This window comes from Crinia signifera, chromosome 4 (genome assembly GCF_055691185.1).
Source record: "Crinia signifera chromosome 4, ASM5569118v1, whole genome shotgun sequence".
Classification (NCBI taxonomy): domain Eukaryota; kingdom Metazoa; phylum Chordata; class Amphibia; order Anura; family Myobatrachidae; genus Crinia; species Crinia signifera.
This window is the reverse complement of record NC_139220.1, coordinates 127,459,283-127,485,166: the sequence shown is the minus strand read 5'-3', so window position 1 is coordinate 127,485,166 and position 25,884 is coordinate 127,459,283. Positions and strand designations below refer to the sequence as shown.

Here is a 25,884-nt window from a genome sequence, read left to right as displayed (position 1 = left end):
TATTCATCATATTACAGGAACAGCAGTACTGAGGTCCGTCATATATACTGGGGATCACCCAGTATCGATTTAACTACATTATTTTTGCATTAGGCAAACATTACTTTAATTGGTCTGACCAGAACAAATTGCTTGATTATCTTTGGCAACCAGGACGGACTAAAATCCCCAGAAACATCATTAAAGTTTAAAATCATGTATATAAATTAACTGGGAACCGTCAGTATATAATTGATTAAGTTACCAATGTCATGTTTTTAATATTGGGGGTATGTAGGGATACGTGGAGTTAATAACAGATACAGCCTAAATACAACCAGAATGAATTAGCCGGTTTCCCCTTCAGGATAAGCGGCAATTAATTATGCTATCAGCTGTCAGTGACGGGCGGTGTTTCACCACTGCGCAGAGACAGACTCAGTTCCCCATGAGGTAGAGGACACCCAGGGGAACACATCATGAGTCATACAACTAATTGACATAAGTAAGTAACTAATTACTCTAATTGGGCGCCCGCTACAAACTCTGGTCAGCAGTAATACACATTGGATAAGACACGCTGCTTGACAGCGCTAATACACAGCAGCGTTTTTGATAAACCAGGCTGCCAACATCTCCACGAGTTAATCGTGCATACCCGCAACACATTTTTTAGTATTTAATATTTTAGATGTGTATGATTTCACTGTTATGTTGCACGTTTGATTATTGTTGTTATTTTGTACACTGATTGTTTTCACTTGTTTCTTTATTCACAGTCTGCAGCCCCATAGTGATATCACGGGGTCACATGATGTGGAGGCGGAACACTGCATCCGTCTACCCGGAAGTCCTGTGGAGTAGCTGCAGACCTGTGTCCATGCACATGTTAATTGCACACTGCTATAAGTCTCTCCCGAGGTAAGATACTCTTGTTTGTGATTTTGCACTGTACCACTTGCACTGAGACCTGATGAAAAGACCAATATGGGTCTTGAAACGTCGTCCTAATCTGGTGTAATGAATTTTTTACTTGTACCAATATAACACCTATTTAAAGTCCGACGAGTGCCGCCTCTTCTTTCTGACAGAACACCCGGCTGGGTACTGGAAGAAAAACCTACGTTTGTATATCTCTCCATTTGGAAGGCACCCCGGCATTGCTGCAATCATCTCGAGTGCCAAACAACTTCGATAATATATATATATATATATATATATATATATATATGGTACTTGTGGAGTATCACGGCTCCCACGACCTGCATCGTATGCAGATCGTATGCTAAAAATCGCATCGCAACGCATCGCATGTGGCATACGATGGCATACGATGCGATGCAATGTTTTACAGATTTTTTACCATTTTTTCTCAAAAATCGTATGCCATCGCATGGCACGTATGCCATATGTAGTGGCATACGATGGCATACGATGCGATGCGATGTTTTACCGATTTTTGACGATTTTTGCTCAAAAATCGTATGCCATCGCATGGCATCGTTTGCCATATGTAGTGGCATACGATGGCATACAATGCGATATGATGTTTTACCGATTTTTGAGCATTTTAGCTCAAAAATCGTATGCGATCGCATCGGATGCCATACGATGGCATCCGATGCGATGCGATGCGATCTCACCCGATTTTGCATTGAAATGCATCAGAATGCATTGAAATGTGTATTAAACTTGTGAAATGCCCCCAAAATGCCATTTTTCATAGTGCACCACCCCCACTATCAACGTCAACCCGAAGCGTGGCGAGCGCAGCGAGCCCGCGAGGGGCGGCCGTACGCGTCCTACGACCTTTTCATACCCCCACTATCCACGTCGGCGTGGAGTTGAGAATAGAATAGTGTGGCGAGCCACGCTCGCCACCGAGCCCAAAGCGTGGCGAGCGCAGCGAGCCCCGCGAGGGGACGCGGATACCTTCACAGCTATACGCGTCCCCTCGCGGGCTTCACAGGTATCCGCGTCCCCTCGCGGGACTCGCTGCGCTCGCCACGCTTCGGGCTCGGTGGCTCGCTGCGCTCGCCACACTATTCTATTCTCAACTCCACGCCGACGTGGATAGTGGGGGTATGAAAAGGTCGGAGGACGCGTACCGCCGCCCCGTACTGCCATACGATGGGAGCCGTGATACTCCACATGTACCATATATATATATATATAAAAAAAAATATATATATATATATATATATATATATATATATATATATATATATATATATATATATATATATATATATATATATATATATATATATATATATATATAAAAAAGTCCAAGGGGCCCGGCACAACCATCGTCCATGTTGCTGTGTTGGGTGCCCGCACAGATGGGGATACGTAGGTTCAAGAAGACGTGCAGCACTCCAAACTCGTAAATCCAAAATCTTTATTACAATGTTTCAATATCACAACGATATTTTCATCAGGTCTAATATGTGCAACATACAAACACGATTTAAATACCCTTACGGGAATTGCTGGCTGGGAAGCGTGCACGCAGCGTCGACTTGCGTCAGCGCCGCGTCACCCGCCCCCCTAGACAACACCTCCTAACCACAATTATTACATCACCATGGCAACACGATAGTAAACATATGTATATCAAACGACCTTTTACAATCAAAAATAATACATACACAAAAAAATACAAAAGTTCAAAAAGTCACAAACAACATACTTTCAATGAATGGGTATGATATTACTATTGTCAGTAGTTACTCATTTGATATTACTTAATATAGTTATGCAAGGAGAGCAGTTATACCTGACTGTTCATTTAACCCATTCGGTGCCAGGCCAGTGTTCCCAACCGGGCAATCCAGCGGGCTTCACATTTCAATAGCGCAAGCTTTCTGTTACCTCCTCGTATCGACAGTGGAATAAAATCAATCATCCTATATCTAATGGTAGACACGTTGTGTCTCGCAGTGGCAAAATGTCTTGCTACCGGTTGTTCACTTGTCCCTGAGCCAATAGCACTCTTAATGGCGGAACGGTGCGCGGCCATTCTATCCTTGAATGGCCGCTCCTTTTTCCCTATATAGGAAAGGCCGCAGGGACAAATGATCTGGTACACCGTGTAGCAAGAATTACAGGTCAAAGTGTGTTTGATGTCAATCACTTGACCAGTGCGTGGGTGGTTAAATGACGATCCCGGTAACATAAATTTACATGACGTACAGGTACATCTAATACAACTCCGATTTCTACTACTGACAGTCATATAACTAGGAGCAGCGTCTGATTTCACCAGCATGCTCCTCAAATTCTTGGATCGCCTATAGCTAGGCATTAATTTAGTAGTCTGTAATCCTAAATCTTTGTCTGACTGCACTAGGGGCCAATGCTTCTGAACCACTCTCGTAATTTCTGTGCTGGATTGTGTGTCTGTGGTTACCCACGGCATTCTCAGACTGTCATCACTGGATTTAATCTGAGGACTGAGTAAAGTATGGCGATCCAGGGCCATCACCCTCTCTTTGGTAGCCTCAAGTTCAATCACCGGATACCCCCTTGCCTGAAACCTGTTCACCATTTCATCCATCTGCTCCCTCACGCATGCTGGGTCTGACACAATGCGTCTGACACGCAACATCTGCGAGTATGGCAGACTTCTAACCATGGCTCTTGGGTGATAACTGGAGTATTCAAGAACATTATTTCTATCAGTGCTTTTTTTATATAAATTGGTAGAAATTCTTCCTCCCACAAGTTCAATCAGTACATCCAAAAAATGAATCTTCCGTTCATCGAATGTAAAGGTGAACTTGATGGGGCTACTACTGATATTATGTTCATTAAGATAATTAGACAGAGTCTGTGGCGGGCCCCTCCAAAAAAAATCTAAATATCATCGATGTATCTATGATAACTAATAATTCCATCGGCAATCATCGGAACATCGAAAAACACACTCTGCTCAAACTCAAACATAAAAATGTTTGCATATGACGAGGCTACCACCGCCCCCATAGCAACCCCGATTGATTGCAGAAAGAATTTATTATCATATAGAAAATAATTTTTGGTCAGCACCATCTCCATCAATCCGATGATTAGTCTGATATCAGGGCCCTTGTATAGGGGATTACCTGTCAAGAAATGTTTTAATGCAGAAAGACCCATTGGGTGGCGAATCGATATGTACAAGGCAGAAACATCGATAGAAAACATACAAATGTTATCATCAAACTTTGGCAATGTCATTAGTTTTCTTAATAGAGAGTTGGTGTCAAGCAGATATCTGTTGTGTCCCTGTATACAGGGCTGCATCAGGCTGTCTAAATAAATGGACACTGGTTGCATCAATGGGTCTGCCAGGAGGATCTCTAAGGCACTTGTGTACCTTGGGTATACAGTAAAATAACGGCACAATAGGATGTGCTGGAATCAGTGCCTGCATCACATGTTTGGAAATTATATTAATATCAACGGGATGCAGTCAAAATCCCGACGGTCAAAATCCCGACGGTCAAAATACCGACAGCAATTGACAGACAGTCAAAATCCCGACATGGTCAAAATCCCGACATTTAAAATCCCGACATGGTCAAAATACCGACAAGGTCAAAATACCGACATTTAAAATCCCGACAAGTTCAAAATACCGACATATAGAATGTAGACAGGTGAAAAAGTCAACATGACTTTCGGGCGACAGGTCGCGAGGTCGACATGGGTTTTTCACTGTTTCTTGACCCGACATGTGCCGACAGGCGGTATTTCATGCCCTACCATCCACTAGGGCGTGGTGGGAGAATAAAATAGTGTGCCGAGCGTAGCGAGGCACCGTGCCCGAAGCATTGCGAGCGCAGCGAGCTATGCGAGGGGCTGCGGTTGACTTCCAACTGTGTCCATGTCGACTGTGTCGACATTCAGGTAAAAAAACTGTGAAAAGCCCATATCGACCTCGCGAGCTGTCGCCCGAAAGTCATGTTGACTTTTTCACCTGTCTACATTCTATATGTCGGTATTTTGAACTTGTCGGGATTTTAAATGTCGGTATTTTGACCTTGTCGGTATTTTGACCATGTCGGGATTTTAAATGTCGGGATTTTGACCATGTCGGGATTTTGACTTTCTGTCAATTGCTGTCGGTATTATGACCGTCGGGATTTTGACCGTCGGGATTTCATACCGAATCCATATCAACAGCCTGTTGTAAAATAGTATGCAACTCTCTAGAAAATGTCACAGTAGGGTTACCAGACAATTTAGAATATGTTAGTTCAGGTTCATCATTACATGATTGTGGTATTGCTCAATGTCCTGAATGACCAGCGCTCCGCCTTTATCAGCGGAGCGGAACACCAAGGAAGCATTAGAAGATAAGTTCTTTAGAAGATCTCTCTCGTTCTTGTTCAAGTTATTCCGGAGGGGTGACAATTGTGTGCAAGACTGTTGTTTGGTAATAGTCTGTACCTCAGTGTTCACCATCCTAGCAAATGTCCGAATCGATGGATTGAACGACTGAGGGTCGAATGTCGACCGGGGTAAAATCTTCTTTAATTGCACAGGTAAAGGGTCTTCCGTTGGTGTAGAGATCACTTGGGCATTAGTTTTATGAAAATGTTCTTTTAGCCGTAATTGTCGACCCAATCTGTGACTGTCGACATACCATTCAAGTTGATTAAATCTTGCTGACGGTATAAACAATAAACCCTTGGACAACACTTTTGTTTCTGCAGGTGACAAATCATATGAGGATAAATTCAAAACTAGCTCTTCTGAGCTTTCGGGTTTTTTTTTCCACGTGCCTTTGCGACGGTGCTGCCCTCCGCGCCTGGTGAATTTGCGGGTGCGGCAAATGTCGATACGAGGAGGTAACAGAAAGCTTGCGCTATTGAAATGTGAAGCCCGCTGGATTGCCCGGTTGGGAACACTGGCACCGAATGGGTTAAATGAACAGTCAGGTATAACTGCTCTCCTTGCATAACTATATTAAGTAATATCAAATGAGTAACTACTGACACTAGTAATATCATACCCATCCATTGAAAGTATGTTGTTTGTGACTTTTTGAACTTTTGTATTTTTTTGTATTTTTTTGTGTATGTATTCTTTTTGATTGTAAAAGGTCATTTGATATACATATGTTTACTATCGTGTTGCCATGGTGATGTAACAATTGTGGTGAGGAGGTGTTGTCTAGGGGGGCGGGTGACGCGGCGCTGGCGCAAGTCGACGCTGCATGCACGCTTCCCCGCCAGCAATTCCCGTAAGGGTATTTAAATCGTGTTTGTATGTTGCACATATTAGACCTGATGAAAATATTGTTGTGATATCGAAACGTTGTTATAAAGATTTTGGATTTACGAGTTTGGAGTGCTGCACGTCTTCTTGAACCTATATATGTATATGTATATGTATATGTATATATATATATATATATATATATATATATATATATATATATATATATATATATATATATATATATATATATATATATATATATATAATGATGCTTCTTCACTACTCATTTCCTGTAGCCATAATCCTATATATATAATCTATTGATGACATCACTAAAATAAATCTAATTAGTATCAGTTTACTAATTGGCAATAGAAGAAATACCTGAACTCCGAATACTGCGAGCAATTTTTAAACTGTAACTGAGCGGAGACTATTCTGCTATTACTTTCTGCTTCAACAGTTAACATTTCTGAAATGTAAAATAGAAGTGTGTTAATACAGTAAATTTATTAAGCATTTTCAACACCATACATTTAAATGGTTTAGGTTAATTTATGCAAATGATAAATAAAAAACAAGTCATCATAAGATAACAGACATGATAAGAAGGACCAATAGCATGTGTTTATGGACGTATGATAACACAGGAGCCATAAGCCACCCTAGTGTTATGTATCTGTGTGTTAACCCACAGCTGTGACCGCTGTTTAGGACGGCCACCGCAAAACCTATGCTGCCTTTGTTGGCCTCCCCTGAAAGATGGATGGCACCTGCAATATCTAGGACTTCTACTATAATAGTCAAGTTTGAAGGGACAAATCAGGGCCACCCCAACTCCAGTGCAACCAGGTCTTATGCAGGGACAAGGTACCCGTAATCTTCAGAGGCAATAAGTCCATACCAGAGGGCAGATAATAATAAGGATGACCTAGTCGCAAACCCAGTGTGACCCAGTCACAAATACAAAAGACACAACAAAACGCACAATGCAAACCAAACATAACACAGCAACCAACACAAAGAGAAGGGCACTTGAAATACCTAGGAACTCAACCTGCGTAGGTGAGAAATAAACATAAGGAAGCGCAAACCTGTGACAATCCTCTGGAAATCACAGAGGAAATGTACCAATGTGGACCCGAAAATCACAATTCTGTCCACAAGGTAGCTGGCAAAAACAAGTAAAGAAAGGAATGAACCAGGGCTACAGGTGGAGCATTTATGGTGTCCCTGAAGCGGGACTGGAATCAGGCTGGAATTTCCAGGAGCAAGAGGGTCCAAAGTGCAGCTGCAGGACACAGGAGCAAACAGGAGGGCAAGTGACTACCACTAAGGTGGAACTATCACTGGTGGGACTGAGCTGGACTGAATCTGTTAAAAGGGCTCAGATGAACAATCACCTGCAGAGAATTCAGCCAGCCCTCCGGACCAAATGAGTGCAGCTGTGGGAAGGTGCACCTACCCAGCATCTCCCGCTGCTCCAGCAACCACCGGGCAGAAGTCATCACCTGGCCAGGCACTGGATGGAAGCATCCCTGGAGCTGGTTGCTTGGTGAACACCAGGGATCTCACCCACCGTGTGGTCCACAAACTGGGGAACAGAGCTGCCGGGGGCACCGCCTGACATTGCGGTTTTACGTACAACTTTGTCTGCACAGTTTATGTATGGAACATGTAACAATCAGTGACTGTGAGATCGCTTGCAGTGGCCTACTAAGCCGCACTATCATTGACATGTTGTGGCTGTTTCAGGGTGTAGAAGGGGCAGCATCAGTGATTGTTTGGTAAAATGGGGACATATCTACCAACTAGTAAGCCTGCTCGAATCAAATGCTCCGAAAGCTACTCTGCCTTCTAGATGTAGTTTCACTCGCTGCAAACAGATGGCAGTGTTTCAGAGACACACAAACGGACACTAGACATAAATATAGATAATACATTCTTCCTTCCCAAAGCAGCGTCTATTCTGAGTAACCGGAGGTTTACTCAGATGGCCGATGTTCACGCAAGGCTGTGTCTTTTGAACAACTGATATCAGAAGCTGTCAGGAGTGAACTATTTACACAAAACTTGCCAAATGCCTGGAGATTTTTGTCACCCTTCAGTACAATGAAATTATTTGCAGCATTGTGCAATGGCGCCAAATTAATAACATCATGTCTATTCACTGCTCCCATAACTGGGGAAGGATGCAAAATCCAGAAGGCTGGTCTATTTTCCCTAAACTTTTAGAGTCTCCTGTAGATTCTCTGAAAATGGCCAAGTGTGACTTCATATAGCTTGCCAAACAGAGAATATTTAAAGAAAAGAGAAAGGACTGTTGTTCAGGGACCGCACTTTAATCAATACACATAAAATTTAACTTTTAATTATTATTTTCTAAAAAATCCCTTTATAGGATATGATGAGAGGCCGCAGTGAATTTATAGGGGTTAAAATCATACATACAAACACATACACATATACACACAGATGATGTTTTAAGTGAACAAAAAAGAAGGAAAAGTGATCCTTAAAAATAACCTTTGTAATTGAAAATGTCAATATTTAATCAAGCACTGTCTCAATGTAAATGAGAAAAAATTCCAGAAAGGTGTCAATGACTACTATCGGTCATTGGAATATACCCTTAGCTCCTTTTTCACATAAATGTTTTTCAGAAAAATCACTTTATGATGTATACTAGGTTATGGGGTGTTTGGTGTAACTTTACTGCCCTCTACTGACCAAAGTGAGATTTCTTAGGCACTTTTGTTTTTAAGAGCCCAAAAATTGGTATATGAATATCCCTTTTAAATATTCCTTCCACACAGCTGTGTTCTATCTGTCCTAGATAGGGTGGTCCTCACGTTTCTGGCTTTATTGCCTCTAATGTTGCCACCTCACGGCTGTGTTTGACAGTGAATTTAGGGGAAAACAGCAGTATAGATTTTGCCTTACTTCAGATAGGCACTATCTATTTGTTCCACATGGGAATCAATTTAGGCAGATATTTATTGCCCTCTGCTGTCTGGAAAGCAGAACTTCACTCACAACATTCCTATTCAATACAGTATAATTAAGGAGCTAACAATCTAAATACATTGAGATAACATTTCTATTGTGCTAACAGACATTCAATTTAAGGTATCGACCAACACATGTTTCACTACACCAAAATCAGCTTTTTCAAGGCCAACCAGGGTGCCCAATCCAGAGGATATTTATTGATATCTGCCTGCCAATCAGCAGTTTCGTTTGTTGTCACATGATATTAAAATGATGTCATCGAATTGTACCTCATGATTGACATTCCCACTATCCTATCCAGATCCTAGGTAGTGTGTGTGGGGGGTGGGTCTATCTTATCAATCCTCTGTGATTGCTCGGGATCATATGTCAATCATAATCCGCCCCCTCTCCCCCTGGTGCTCGGCAGCATGTCATGTGACCATTGAAACCTGCCTTCATTGGTTACTGGTGTGTCACATGATCGGCGCCGTCATCCCAGAGGGCTTTGCGGCAGGTCACGTGATCGGCACTTTTGTGATGTGCAGCACCTTATTGCTGCCTTGCATCATGTGATCCGAGCACATGACCGGTCACCTTGTTATGTCACATGGGAGGCGTCCACCTATCACAGGTTCCTGTATGAAAAACCAGGAAGTACCTGGTCTCTTGAAGTCACAAGCCCCAGCCCTGTATTGAGCATTAAGTATAACTATGTGACCTTACATCTATATAGTCTCTCTATTACTATATTGTCCGGTTTCCAATTGTCATATTTTATTGTTAATAGGAAGTGGGTAAAGTATACTGTATAGTAACATTTTTCATGTATTAAAAACTGCAGGTTATATCCAGAAGTTTTTATTTATACATGAGAAGTATCTCTTGAAGTCACAAGCCCCAGCCCTGTATTGAGCATTGAGTATAACTATGTGACATTACACCTATATAGTCTCTCTATTATTATATTGTCCGGTTTCCAATTGTCATATTTTATTGTTTATAGGAAGTGGGTAAAGTACACTGTATAGTAACATTTTTCATGTATTGAAGACTGCAGGTTATATCCAGATGTTATTATTTATACATGAGGAGTATACAGATCCTTATGCACGGAATCTGTTATTGTTATATAACACTTACATAGGTGAAATCACGCATCTGAAGGAATGAATAATAAAATATGGAATAAAGAATTAATAAAAAATATAAAATATACATTTGTGTCCCAGTCTTTATGATTTATTGTTTACTGATCTAAATTCTTTCCCTATCTACAGTATTAAGGTAAGTATGGTGGTTTTCTGATGGGTTGGTTTTTTGATATATCGAATATTACACATACAATTGAAAGTCTTATATTTTATAGGTGTCCTTGGTGAATTGTGGATCATTATAAGGAGGTTATGCATTATTACATGAATTATTAATGAGTCACATAGGGACTCAGGGATATAGTGATAGATTGAGTGAGTGTATATTGGGATTCATCCTCAGGGATATGAAGTGACTGTGTTATCCCTTACATGATGAGTGTATTGAATATCAAATCTTATGTGAAAATTAATTAATGATCTCCCGAGGGAGTATTGTGTATTAATATTGATGTTGGAGTGAGCGAGCTTGGGGTATAGCATAGGGGGTGATATTGAATGAGGGAGGATCATTGTCCTCAGAGTGCAACACAAAAAAATAATAATAATAGTAATAATAATAATAATAATAATAATAAACTACAATATAAAGAAAGGGGGGATAAGGGTGAGTGAAAAAGGGGAATATTGGATTAAAATTCAAATAATTGGAGAATGTATCTTAATGTGAAAAGTTCTGGTAGTACATGGGTTAACCATATTTAGGAGTGTATCTTATTGTGAATTGCTGGTCTTTATAATACATGGGTTACCCCTATTTAAGTGCCCTGAGGTGGCTTGTATATTTTTTCTCTACTAAATTTTTTTCCTGGGAATGTATCCCAGGTGTATGGCAATATTACCCTGTGTAATGGGGATCTGCCCCTCCCATAGGGTAGGGATATCAGTTGATTCCGGGTAAATATGCAATAGTAATAGGATTAGTTCATAGACAGTAGGTATGATCTTAATTAATTATCGGGTTCACACGGGAGTGGATGGGGCAAATTGTTTTTTTTCCCAAAATTCCTCCTCCTGGGTAATCAGTTATTTCTTGACTGGCGTCAGACTGGTCAATGGATAGGTCAAATTCATGGGTAATTAAAAACTTTTGAAAGAATAATAAAAAAATATATATTGGGATAAGTTCTATCCCTAGGATGTTTTAGCTGAAATTTAATTTCTTGGTTTGGAAGATGGAATTTAAGGAAATTGGTTCCCCTTAGTTTATATTCATAGGAAGGCGGTGTAGCTATTGGCCTCATTTAGGCCCTTGGGGAAGAGGCTGTCCAGAAGGAAAATCATTTTTGTCTCAAATTGGAGGAGTCTTTTGTCCAGATCTCCTCCTCTTATTCCTAATTTGATATGCTTGATGCCAAATGCTTTTAGGCCATTAGGATCTCCATTATGGTATTTTAGGAAATGTTTTGCCACTGTGGTTAAGGTCTTGAATTTTTGGGAGTCCTTTCAATGCACAGAAGGACTCCCAAAAATTCAAGACCTTAACCACAGTGGCAAAACATTTCCTAAAATACCATAATGGAGATCCTAATGGCCTAAAAGCATTTGGTATCAAGCATATCAAATTAGGAATAAGAGGAGGAGATCTGGACAAAAGACTCCTCCAATTCGAGACAAAAATGATTTTCCTTCTGGACAGCCTCTTCTCCAAGGGCCTAAATGAGGCCAATAGCTACACCCCCTTCCTATGAATATAAACTAAGGGGAACCAATTTCCTTAAATTCCATCTTCCAAACCAAGAAATTAAATTTCAGCTAAAACATCCTAGGGATATAACTTATCCCAATATATATTTTTTTATTATTCTTTCAAAAGTTTTTAATTACCCATGAATTTGACCTATCCATTGACCAGTCTGACGCCAGTCAAGAAATAACTGATTACCCAGGAGGAGGAATTTTGGGAAAAAAAACAATTTGCCCCATCCACTCCTGTGTGAACCCGATAATTAAGTAAGATCATACCTACTGTCTATGAACTAATCCTATTACTATTGCATATTTACCCGGAATCAACTGATATCCCTACCCTATGGGAGGGGCAGATCCCCATTACACAGGGTAATATTGCCAAACACCTGGGATACATTCCCAGGAAAATAATTTAGTAGAGAAAAAATATACAAGCCACCTCAGGGCACTTAAATAGGGGTAACCCATGTATTATAAAGACCAGCAATTCACAATAAGATACACTCCTAAATATGGTTAACCCATGTACTACCAGAACTTTTCACAATAAGATACATTCCCCAATTATTTGAATTTTAATCCAATATTCCCCCTTTTCACTCACCCTTATCCCCCCTTTCTTTATATTGTAGTTTATTATTATTATTATAATTTTTTAATTTTTTTTGTGTTGCACTCTGAGGACAATGATCCTCCCTCATTCAATATCACCCCCTATGCTATACCCCAAGCTCGCTCACTCCAACATCAATATTAATACACAATACTCCCTCGGGAGATCATTAATTAATTTTCACATAAGATTTGATATTCAATACACTCATCATGTAAGGGATAACACAGTCACTTCATATCCCTGAGGATGAATCCCAATATACACTCACTCAATCTATCACTATATCCCTGAGTCCCTATGTGACTCATTAATAATTCATGTAATAATGCATAACCTCCTTATAATGATCCACAATTCACCAAGGACACCTAAATCACTAGGAGTGTACTATAAATAATATAAGACTTTCAATTGTATGTGTAATATTCGATATAGAAAATCCAACCAATCAGAAAACCACCATACTTACCTTAATACTGTAGATAGGGAAAGAATTTAGATCAGTAAACAATAAATCATAAAGACTGGGACACAAATGTATATTTTATATTTTTTATTAATTCTTTATTCCATATTTTATTATTCATTCCTTCAGATGCGTGATTTCACCTATGTAAGTGTTATATAACAATAACAGATTCCGTGCATAAGGATCTGTATACTCCTCGTGTATAAATAATAACATCTGGATATAACCTGCAGTCATATTACACAAAAAAAGAAAAAAGAAACTCGGGTGGGGTGCACTCTAGGTCCTCCAAATAAAGCTATTCAGTTAATATTTTTTATTTGAGCATTTTTGAATTATTTTTTATTTTTTTATTTTTTGCTGCTGTGCCCGCTTAATAATTTATAGTGTTTAACAACAATATTTTTATTTAGATTTTTTTAAATTTATATTATTTGTTTACTTTAATTTTTTATGTTATAAAAGAAACTAGGGTGTACACTTTAATATATAGGGTTTACACCTTAGATTATAGCTGTGTGAATAGATTTTATACAAAACATCCTGCGAATATATATGATAAATTTATTCAGGAACTGGTATTAAATAACAATTGTTCGCTATTGATAGATGTTGTATCAATGAAAAGTTGATTACAAATAAATGAATGACCATCATATCGCCCTATCACCACATCACCATCGATGTTTTGGGATGTTTCACTCAATTGTACAGTGATTAGGGTTTTAATCATTGGTCAAAATTATATGTGATTTGCATCAATAATCAAACAAAGTATTTACAATTTTATGTACAAATATACACTTATATGAATCTCATCCACTATATAATTTATGTGGATCTCAGTCGCTTTTATATCCTTCGTGTTAGTTACACTCTGCAACAAGATGGTAACCTGCAGTCTTCAATACATGAAAAATGTTAGTATACAGTGTACTTTACCCACTTCCTATAAACAATAAAATATGACAATTGGAAACCGGACAATATAATAATAGAGAGACTATATAGGTGTAATGTCACATAGTTATACTCAATGCTCAATACAGGGCTGGGGCTTGTGACTTCAAGAGACCAGGTACTTCCTGGTTTTTCACACAGGAACCTGTGATAGGTGGACGCCTCCCATGTGACATAACAAGGTGACCGGTCATGTGATCGGATCACATGATGCAAGGCAGCAATAAGGCGCAGAATGATGACATAGTGCTGCACATCACAAAAGTGCCGATCACGTGACCTGCCGCAAAGCCCTCTGGGATGACGGCGCCGATCATGTGACACACCAGTAACCAATGAAGGCTGGTTTCAATGGTCACATGATGTGCTGCCGAGCACCAGGGGGAGAGGGGGCGGATTATGATTGACATATGATCCCGAGCAATCACAGAGGATTGATAAGATAGACCCACCCCCCACACACACTACCTAGGATCTGGATAGGATAGTGGGAATGTCAATCATGAGGTACAATTCGATGACATCATTTTAATATCATGTGACAACAAACGAAACTGCTGATTGGCAGGCAGATATCAATAAATATCCTCTGGATTGGGCACCCTGGTTGGCCTTGAAAAAGCTGCTTTCGGTGCAGTGAAACATGTGTTGGTCGATACCTTAAATTAAATGTCTGTTAGCACAATAGAAATGTTATCTCAATGTATTTAGATTGTTAGCTTCTTAATTATACTTTATTGAATAGGAAAGTTGTAAGTGAAGTTCTGCTTTCCAGACAGCAGAGGGCAATAAATATCTGCCTAAATTGATTCCCATGTGGAACAAATAGATAGTGCCTATCTGAAGTAAGGCAAAATCTATACTGCTGTTTTCCCCTAAATTCACTGTCAAACACAGCTGTGAGGTGGCAACATTAGAGGCAATAAAGCCAGAAACGTGAGGACCACCCTATCTAGGACAGATAGAACACAGCTGTGTGGAAGGAATATTTAAAAGGGATATTCATATACCAATTTTTGGGCTCTTAAAAACAAAAGTGCCTAAGAAATCTCACTTTGGTCAGTAGAGGGCAGTAAAGTTACACCAAACACCCCATAACCTAGTATACATCATAAAGTGATTTGGTACTCTTTACCTAGAAGGGCGCCAGCGATTGAAATCGCGGTCGTCGGGGGTTAAAATCGCGGTCATCGCGGTAATCGCGGGCATCGCGATTTTCCCATAGGGAACAATGTTAAAACGGCAGATTGACCGCGATTTTACTGTTAAATGCCTCAATGGACCCGATTTGGGGCCAAATAGGCCAAATTAACCCTTAAATGTCCCCCCAAATTTTTAACGCCACCCCACGATCCACGCCAACCCGAAGCGTGGCGAGCGCAGCGAGCCCGCGAGGGGCGGCGGTACGCGTCCTCCGACCTTTTCATGCCCTACTATCCACTAGGGCGTGGTGTGAGAATATAATAGTGTGGCGAGCGCAGCGAGCCACCGAGCCCGAAGCGTGGCGAGCGCAGCGAGCCCCGCGGCCCCTCGAAGCCCGAAGCGTGGCGAGCGGCCGCGGATACCTTCACAGGTATGCGCGTCCCCTCGCGGGCTTCACAGGTGTCCGTGGCGAGGCGGACACCTGTGAAGCCCGCGAGGGGACGCGTCTACCTGTGAAGGTATCCGCGTCCCCTCGCGGGGCTCGCTGCGCTCGCCACACTATTATATTCTCACACCACGCCCTAGTGGATAGTAGGGCATGAAAAGGTCGGAGGACGCGTCATCGCGGTAATCGCGGGCATCGCGATTTTCCCATAGGGAACAATGTTAAAACGGCAGATTGACCGCGATTTTACTGTTAAATGCCTCAATGGACCCGATTTGGGGCCAAATAGGCCAAATTAACCCTTAAATGTCCCCCCAAATTTTTAACGCCACCCCACGATCCACGCCAACCCGAAGCGTGGCGAGCGCAGCGAGCCCGCGAGGGGCGGCGGTACGCGTCCTCCGACCTTTTCATGCCCTACTATCCACTAGGGCGTGGTGTGAGAATATAATAGTGTGGCGAGCGCAGCGAGCCACCGAGCCCGAAGCGTGGCGAGCGCAGCGAGCCCCGCGGCCCCTCGAAGCCCGAAGCGTGGCGAGCCCCGCGAGGGGCCGCGGATACCTTCACAGTTATGCGCGTCCCCTCGCGGGCTTCACAGGTGTCCGTGGCGAGGCGGACACCTGTGAAGCCCGCGAGGGGACGCGTCTACCTGTGAAGGTATCCGCGTCCCCTCGCGGGGCTCGCTGCGCTCGCCACGCTTCGGGCTCGGTGGCTCGCTGCGCTCGCCACACTATTATATTCTCACACCACGCCCTAGTGGATAGTAGGGCATGAAAAGGTCGGAGGACGCGTACCGCTGCGCTCGCCACTCTTCGGGTTGGCGTGGATCGTGGGGTGGCGTTAAAAATTGGGGGGGACATTTAAGGGTTAATGGGCTCTGTGGCCCATTTAACATTGATTCCTATGGCCAAATCGGGTGGATTGAGCCATTTAACAGTAAAATCGGGTCCATCGCGCCTTTTAACATTGATTCCTATGGGAAATCGGGAGCATCGCGTCGCGGGCATCGCGGGTACATTTATGGCCGGCCGCGACGCGACCGACACGATTTCCATGTTTAACATTGGTTTCAATGGGAAATCGCGGGCATCGCGTCGGTCGCGTCGCGGCCATACATAAATGTACCCGCGATGCCCGCGACGGGCGCCCTTCTAGGTAAAGAGTACCAGTGATTTTTCTGAAAAACATTTATGTGAAAAAGGAGCTAAGGGTATATTCCAATGACCGATAGTAGTCATTGACACCTTTCTGGAATTTTTTCTCATTTACATTGAGACAGTGCTTGATTAAATATTGACATTTTCAATTACAAAGGTTATTTTTAAGGATCACTTTTCCTTCTATTTTGTTCACTTAAAACACCATCTGTGTGTATATGTGTATGTGTTTGTATGTATGATTTTAACCCCTATAAATTCACTGCGGCCTCTCATCATATCCTATAAAGGGATTTTTTAGAAAATAATAATTAAAAGTTAAATTTTACGTGTATTGATTAAAGTGCGGTCCCTGAACAACAGTCCTTTCTCTTTTCTTTAAATACGTTAACTTGTTACTGTTTGGGATCTGCACCCCCACTAACCGATTTAATAAATGCGGGGAATGGATCTTCGGATCATATAAACAAGATTTTTTTCAGTGTGCAGGCATGCCCCCAGCTCCGACAAGGAGCAACCCATCCAAACAGAGAATATACAAACTCCACTAAGGCCACACTAGGTGGTATTGAGCTCAAAGTAGCACATTTTCCTGTTTTGAGCTACTTTGAGCTCAAAATCTTCTAGTGTGTATGGCTCGGCAATGAACAGTGATCGTTGATGCTCGCTCTCGCATAATCTCCAACGACCGCCCTCCATCTGCCTGTTTTACAGATTATGTGTACTAGATTCCAGTCTCCTAATATGGAGAGTGGGTCAATGCTGGTGAAAAATCGATGGGAAGGGTGAAAATCGCCCAGCAATTATAACATTACTGATGCCCAGTGTGTGCACAACTTTAGACAGGGCCCTGTGACTTCAGCTCTGTTAAACAGCAATGGGGCACTTTGCCACCATGACACCTTCTATTTAGTATACCAACATTATACTCTTATTTTTAAGTTGATATATTTACAACTTATTTTGTAATTATTATACATTTTTCATAATCTAAATAATCCTTAGTTATAAAGTAATGGCCCCTTTCCTCATCTTTTCAAGATATTAAAACTTAACACAAGCAAAAATGCAAAATGGGCCTGATTCTGAGGAGCGAGTGCAGCCAAAACAGAGCAAGTAACTGAACCATGATCTGCTGCCAGCAGGAGATTCAATATGCATACCTCCCAACTTCTGTATTTGGGAAATAGGGACACTCGCGCGGCGAAGCGCCCGGAAAGCTGGCGGGGCGTATGCAAATGATGGCGCGGCTTATGCTAATTAGCCGCAACCTCATTTTCATACGAGTCTATTCTATTAGATTGGGGGGTCTCCCAACTGCCACCCCTGCAGCGGGACAATGCCTGCCGCGGGTGGGATAGCGGGACAGGACCCAAAAGTCGGGACTGTCCCGCTGTAATCGTGACAGTTGGGAGGTATGAATATGTGCAGAGGGAATTGTGGAGCTGTGTGCCCAGTAATAGTGTGTTACATGCAAAAGCCAGCCAGTATTTACTCTGTATGCAAAACAATAAATGTATTTGCACCCACTGCATTGCAACATGGTTTGTCCAAGTGCTCACAGTTTAGAAACAGGCTGTCTGTGACTTCTCATAGTTAAATTAAGCCACAAATGTGACAAAACAAAGCAGAATTTTCACAATGGGCTAGCTCTTCCTGTTGCTGTAACCATGGTCTGTTTATCACATGCTGCTGAGATGAATGGCATACAATATGCCTGGTTTTAAAACCACGAAAATACAATGAGGAATTTCATTAGAATAACATTCCCTTACAATCCACAGTAGGTATATTTGAATTCAGGATATCCTGACCATCTGCAGATACTGATATGGTGATGTTTTGCAGTTGGTAGATGGCTTCTTCACATCATTTAAATAATAGACGCCCAGGAGCATTCCCTGATTACTAAAAATAAAAACTAAGCGTCCCCCTGACAAGAGTATAACTTTATCTCAGTTAGCCAGAGCCAAATAGCTGGGCTCATCTTGGGGCTAATTCTGAGTTGAAAGTAATGTAGATGTCAGATGCAGTGGAGCAATCTTTTTCTAGTGGTCAATGTCATGCGTGTAAGTCACACTCTGCATGCTTCTAGAGTCCTAGTTGCGATTGAGATGTGCATTCTAGAAAATGTACTGTGCATTCCGCAGGCCATCTTAACAGCAATGGAGCCAATTAAGAGAAATCTGTCCCCCACCATGCTTCCATACATGGAGTGGCTGTCTTATTAGTTAATAGTTCCAGCCTCCACCAATCAGCATGCTGGCAGCCATTCACTGTCTGGATTCTAGCTTAAAGGCAGGTAGAGAATGCTGCCTGACCATTTTGATTGTGTGATCCCTACCCATTATCCATCCCTGTTCGAAGGCTACTCGGAATGTGGGGCCCTGGACAGCTGTCCAGTATGCCTATACGCTTAGATGGTAGATGGCATTGGCTTTCCTGGGCAGTGACTATAAAGTGGCTATACAGACAGACAAAAATGTTTTGGCTTATAAACATTTATGGGAGTGCCATAGATGTGTAACTGACGTTGTTGTCAACTCAGATACATGATCACTCATATTGGAGTCCATTGTGGAGTCCATATTGGAGTCCATATTCTGAAGGAGAGTCTGCACCTAGCACAGGGCTTGTCTGAGCTTCGAAGTCTATGTGACAGGGTAGTCCCACCAGAATCATTGAGCCACTTTCATAATATCCTGTAAGGGTGGCATTAAAGTAGCCTGCGGGTAATTGTGGAATCTAGTAATTATCAGATACCACCTGTCCATCAGATTAGAGGATATATTCCTTATACGCACACATTTAGAAATAACTAACAACATCAAATATCATAAAAAAACAACTTTAAAAAATCCCACAGAACCCATTTTGTCTTCACAGGCTCCAACATACATTGGTTTGTTAGTGAGTGTTCGCATGAGATGGGAAATTTGATAATGGAGGATGACTCAGCCAAAGACAAATTAATCAAAAGTGGACATGGCTTAAACTAAAACAAAAAGCAGTTTAATTTTAAAAGTACATCTAAGAAATTGAAATCTTTCCAAAAAATAAACACATTTTTTAATTAAAGAATAAAAAAATATTAAGTATTTTTTGTTTTTCTTTAACAATGCAACTTTATTTATTTATTGATAAGCAAATGGTGTTTTTTATTTTTATTATTAATTCTTCCAAAACATTGGTATAATAAATTACCTCAACCATACTTATTCACAATTGATAAAAATAGATTGCTAAGATGGATGAGGGAGTGCCAAACATCCACGAGAGATGTCGCTACCATATGTTGCTGACTAGAAAAAAAAAAAACGTTTTATTATGAAATGTGTTCTAGTATATTTAACAGGTCAAAATGTCATGTCCTGTGCATGCGTTTCACATTAAATACATAACTTTATTATCCATTAAACTAAAGATATACTGTACCACTTTCAGATGCTGCAATTGCAGAAAATTCACAGGAACAGTCCATAGAGGCTGATGTGCTCTGCGAACAAAGTGTTTTACTTGTTTCTGTATTTTTAATTACACAATCCCAAGCGGCATTTTGGCCAAGTAATGAAGGATGTTTCTTAATGGTTATTCTGATCTAATATAAAGAGATGGATATAAAGGCTTGGTCAGAAAACATACCAAATTAACAATTTTATGTATGTTTGACCTTACACACGAACTGTAGTGACAATTTAGCCTCTGCATCTGACTAAAAGGCCAGAGATACACATTTTGAATGCCACATAAAAAGTTATATTCAGACAAAATTAATGATTTAAATGAATGGTGTACAACTATTTATTATATTGTTGTATGGAAGATAAATAAAGATACCATTTTATAAACTTTTTGTTTAAATAAAGGGTCTCCCAAGAGTTGTGACTTAAGTGACCTTCATCTACAGAAAAAGACCATTACATTTAAATATATACAGAAGGCAGAAAATATTTTCAATTGCTACAAAAGCACATTGGCCAGTATTTAATGCTCCCGATTCACGGGTTTTTTTGGGGCAAATTGGGCTATTTTCACTCCTTGCAGTGAATCTTTTTCACTGAAAATCTGATTCACCCTATTCAATGTTCACTGTTCGCCGAAAGCAAACAGTTCTCCGTTTCATGCTCGCTGCTTTCTCCCTGATTTTTGCCATGATTCACCGTTTTGCATTCGACATCTTTTTTCAGGTGAACTGGAAAGTGATCTTTTAAAATAAAGGTTTTTTTGGATTTTTTTGGTGTAAAAAATCTGAATTTTTTTCTGTGAAGGGGCATGCTATTTTTATTTATGTGCTTGAAGCACATTAATATGCCTGCTTGCCACCATCCCTCGGCTCCCTGCGGCCTTCGTCGCAAGCCCCTGCGGCATTGAATACAGCGACAGGGAGGGCTGGCAGCGAATGCTCCAGCCCTCCGGAACATGGTGACTGTTCAGGGAATCCTAAACAGGATTTGCTGCACATGCCGAAAAACCTCATTGAATACTGCTCATTGTCTCAGGCAAAAGACCTTGTGGGCAATTCAGTTTTCCTCAATGTGCAGTGGTGAAGGCCATTTGTGAACCTCACTGAGAAGTACTGTATTTCATCACTACTATGTGATGTGAGGGAAAAAGATGCAGGCATGCCTTAAATTTCCCCAGCACTTCAAGGATATGTTTAAAAAATGAAAGGTAGAAGGTTTAGGAATTCTTGTCAAAAAATGTGCTTTATCACAAGGGGTTATTAAATGAAATAACCTTGCAACAAAAATAGAAGGGGAACTGAATCAGGAGTGGGTTAGACATAAGGCTAAGGAATTTACAACTCAAATAGGAACCATAGTTAAAAGACTAGATCAGTGACTCCCAAACTGTGTTACGTGGAACGCTGGGGTGGCTCAGAAGACTTACAAGACTGATTGGTGGTCCAGGACCAATTCAAATTATTCATGGCTAATGTAATAGGTAGAATGAGTGTTTGAGGCTGATAATAATGATAAAATATGAGGACAATCAGAAGTAAATCCTATGCCTCACCACATAACTGACCCTAAAGATGACATATAAAGACAATTTACTTAATTTAATAATAAGTTTGCTCTAAATTTCTTATGGCCTAGGGATGCCGTGTTCTGATACTCTAGGGCAGGTTCCCAAATGGTGTGCCTAGGCATCCTAGGGTGCCTTGGGAGACTTGCCTCAGTTTATTGGTTTAGAGAAAATTGAAATCCAAAATGGTCAGTCTAATAGGCAAAACTAGTTCTTGTGGCTTCCCATCATTCAATATGTGGACAAACAGAACCAAATCCTGTTTCTCACCATATAACTAACCCTAAGGACATATAAACACAGTTTACTTAATTTAATTTTTCTTTCTAAATTTATCAATAGAAAACTTTTGGCCTAGGGGTGCCGTGAAAAAAATTCTGATACTATAGTGTGCCATGATTCAAAAACTATTGGGAACCTCTGTACTAGATGGCTCTGATCAAATTGCTTGTCCCCCCCCCCTCCCACACACACACATTCCGACGCAGGCAGGGAGACTTCCATCTCCCTGCCTGCCACCGTCCCCAGGCTCTCTGCGGATTCGCTGCGTTGAATAGGGCGGCAGGGATGGCTGACAGTGAATGCTCCAGCCCTCTGGATCGCGGCGAATGTGCAGCGAATCCTAAACAGGATTCGCTGCACATGCCGAAAATCGGCATTGAATACCGCCCTTTGTGTTTTAATGCATACAATTACATTACATATGCTGGATAATTGTAGTCACTTTAACGACAAGAGAAAGAAGAAAGAAAGGGGTACATTTACTAAAGCTTCTGAAAATGAAGAGGTGATGTTGCCAATAGCAACCATATCAGATTATGTCTATAATTTTCTAGGATGTAGAAACTGGTGCGTTTCCCATTCCACTTCCCCTTTTCCTTTATGTATACTTCAAAAATTGGCTGGTAACAGCTTTCAAAAGGTGACATGCACAGTATAAGGGCACTTACAATAAGGTTATAGATCTCCTCCAGACCAGTGCGGAACTATCTATTCACACTAAGCTGAAAACAATAACTGACTGGTAGTAGTACACATTCAAAATGAGTTTCAATCTACTACAAGAATTGTCAACAAGATGCAAAAATATGGATGAATTGGAAGATATTTTTCCTAGTGATGTCATAAATGATGACCCACATAACAATTGGGAAGCGGAATTTTTGAAATTAAAACAACTATTACAGAAACAGGCGAGGGTGAATTGGGATTTGATTACAACGGAGAACTACCTAAAAAATAAGATCTCACCAAGGGGATTACGTCCACGAGTTTTTCCGACATTTGAGTTAGCAAATGAAACCCTGAAAAAAGACTGGGAAGATGCACTCTTAAAGTGCTCAACAGAACTCATGCAGATTCTTGTCAAACACAATACCCTGACATTGGATGAGTGTGAAAAGGATCTAGTGGAATTAGGCAAAAAGCTGGAAACATGGGAAAAGGATCAACAGTTCCAGAAATGCTTCGAGAAGAACAAGGAAGAATTGAAGAAGTATGAACAGATGATCATAGACCGCAAAAAGAACAAATTCGCACGGGACAAGAAGGATTTCGCAACAGGGAGAATTTTCAAATGGCAGAAATCAATACCAGCGAGGGCGCCTCGTAAATACTCAGAACAATACACATCCTCGGAGGCAGAAACATCAGGTGTGGACGAGGAGGCGGAACATCTGGGTAGTCATCTGAATAATCAAAATCCAAGAGGTGATCGTCTATTGGACTCTAACTCTGTATCGGCCCCTTTTTTAGGGGATATCAGGGAGAGCAGAGGGTGGAACAAGGCAAGAGGAAGAAGACGAGGAGGGGGGGCCAGAAACACAAGAAGCCCTCCACAGTGGGATCTACCACAGACTCCTCGATACCCGCAAAGAACCACACGCAGACAATAGTATCACAAGAAGAAGATATGCCGGGAAAAACTTCTCGAACTGCACCTCTTCAGATCATAAATTTAACGGAACAGATATTAACTCATGAACAAATATCAGTTCTGCAAAAAGGCCTCACCTACTCACCAACCCCACATTTTAATCGATTTGAGTGGGAACGAGACCTGAAACTTTTCTGTAGAAAAATTCTGCTGACCAAAATGTATGGAGAGAGAAGTGAACCTCTTACAGGTCAACAACAGGTATTAACCCTTGAGGATGATTTGGACACCCTGGAGCAAGAAGCACTGGAAGCATTATGTGAACTGGCAGGAGATACAATGGATGAAGAAAGGGAGGTAGTGAGACCTCAGGTCAAAAAGAAATCAACTTTTTTTCCCCAAGAACACACTTCACCAGAGGTACAGATTTTTTCTAAACTAGTATCTCAGGAGTTTGACAAAATCTATACACGAGGGTTTAAAAGTTTGAAATCATCCAATCTAACCCAGGGACAACGAAAAGCCCTGAAAGAAATGCAGGAGTGGAAGGGGGTCATCATTAAATCCTCTGACAAGGGGGGCAATGTTGTCCTCTGGTCAGAGGAAAAATATCTCAAGGAAGTTAACCGTCAGCTTAACGATTCCAAATGCTATCAACGCATTTTATTAAATCCATTGGAGAATTACAAAAAACTATACGATCGGATGATTGATACAGCATTTAAGAACGGTATAATTACAAAAAATGAACATGGATATCTGAAAACTGAGAATCCAAAAATAGCCACTTTTTATGCACTACCAAAAGTGCATAAGAACCTGACCAATCCCCCGGGACGCCCGATAGTCTCGGGGATAGGAAGCCTGACAGAGAGGGCGAGCAATTTTCTTGACTTACACCTGAGGAAGTATGTCTTGGAATTACCTTCCTTCACTCAAGACACAGCAGATATTCTCAGGAAATTGCATGATATTACCCTGGAGGATAACCAGTACATGGTGTCCTTGGATGTCGAGGCGCTGTACACATCAATCGGGCACGAAAAAGGATTACAAGCAGTACAGTATTTTCTCAGGACTAGTGGCTATGATGAATTTCATGATTTTCTCATGGAATTACTAAAATTTGTGCTGTATCATAACTTTTTCACGTTCAATGACCGGTTCTATTTACAGGTGAGGGGCACAGCTATGGGGGCGGCTTGTGCCCCCACCTATGCAAACATCTACCTAGGCTGGTGGGAGCGTGAATTAGTTTTTAATGACCAAAATGCGTACTTGACCAAAAATGTAATTATGTGGAATCGTTATATCGACGATATTTTTATGATATGGGAGGGGGAGAAAGAGGAACTTCTCTCCTTTATCGAGGTTCTTAATTCCAACAACCTTAATTTGCGTCTTACGTACACAATCAGTCAGAAAGAGATTCCATTTTTGGATCTTCTGATACATCGAACTGAGGAAGGGAGGATAGCGACGAAACTCTACCGAAAAGAAACTGCGACTAACACACTCCTCCATCAAACAAGCTCGCACTTCCCGCCAACTGTGGAAAATATTCCCAAGGGCGAATTTCTTCGCCTAAGGCGAAACTGCTCGGATGATCGGGAGTTTAAAAATATGAGCAAAGATCTGTCATGTAGACTGAAGGAAAGGGGATATAGCAATACGGCTATCAAAAAGGCAGCCAGAACTGCTGAGGCCAAGGACAGGGAACACCTAATATTCGGCACTAAGAAGAAAAAACAAGAAAATAAAATCAGATTTGTTGGCAACTATTGCCAGGAGTGGAGGGAGGTCCAACAAGCAGTACAGAAACACTGGTCAGTCCTACACCTAGATCCAGTATTAGCAGGGAACCTTGATGACAAAGTATCAATGAGCTGGAGGAGGGCAAGAAATCTTAAGGATCGTTTAGTCTCCAGTCATTACGTCAGAACAACAAGAAAGGAAACAGGGGCAACAGGAACATACCCATGTGGAGGCTGTAAGGCGTGTGAACATATGACAACAACCAAGACAATAGAAGATCGTTTTGGAAAAACGTGCAAGATCCAAGGTTTCTTTAACTGCAATACGAAAGGAGTAGTATATTGCCTTACATGTAAATGCCAAAAAAGATACGTGGGCATGACCACACGACAATTGAAGCAACGTGTTT

The 25,884-nt window shown here is 41.2% G+C and overlaps 1 protein-coding gene across 1 annotated transcript in view; it reads right to left on the bottom strand.

Annotated features, from left to right (window-relative positions):
- Positions 1-25,884, bottom strand: part of LOC146074395 (plexin-C1-like) — a 76,713-nt gene that overhangs the window by 10,759 nt on the left and 40,070 nt on the right. The window contains exons 6-7 of the mRNA XM_083182403.1: positions 20,252-20,414; positions 6,574-6,661 (exon numbers count right to left, since the gene is read on the bottom strand). Coding sequence (XP_083038529.1) covers positions 6,574-6,661; positions 20,252-20,414 — 251 coding nt within the window. The remainder of the gene's footprint in view (positions 1-6,573; positions 6,662-20,251; positions 20,415-25,884) is intronic.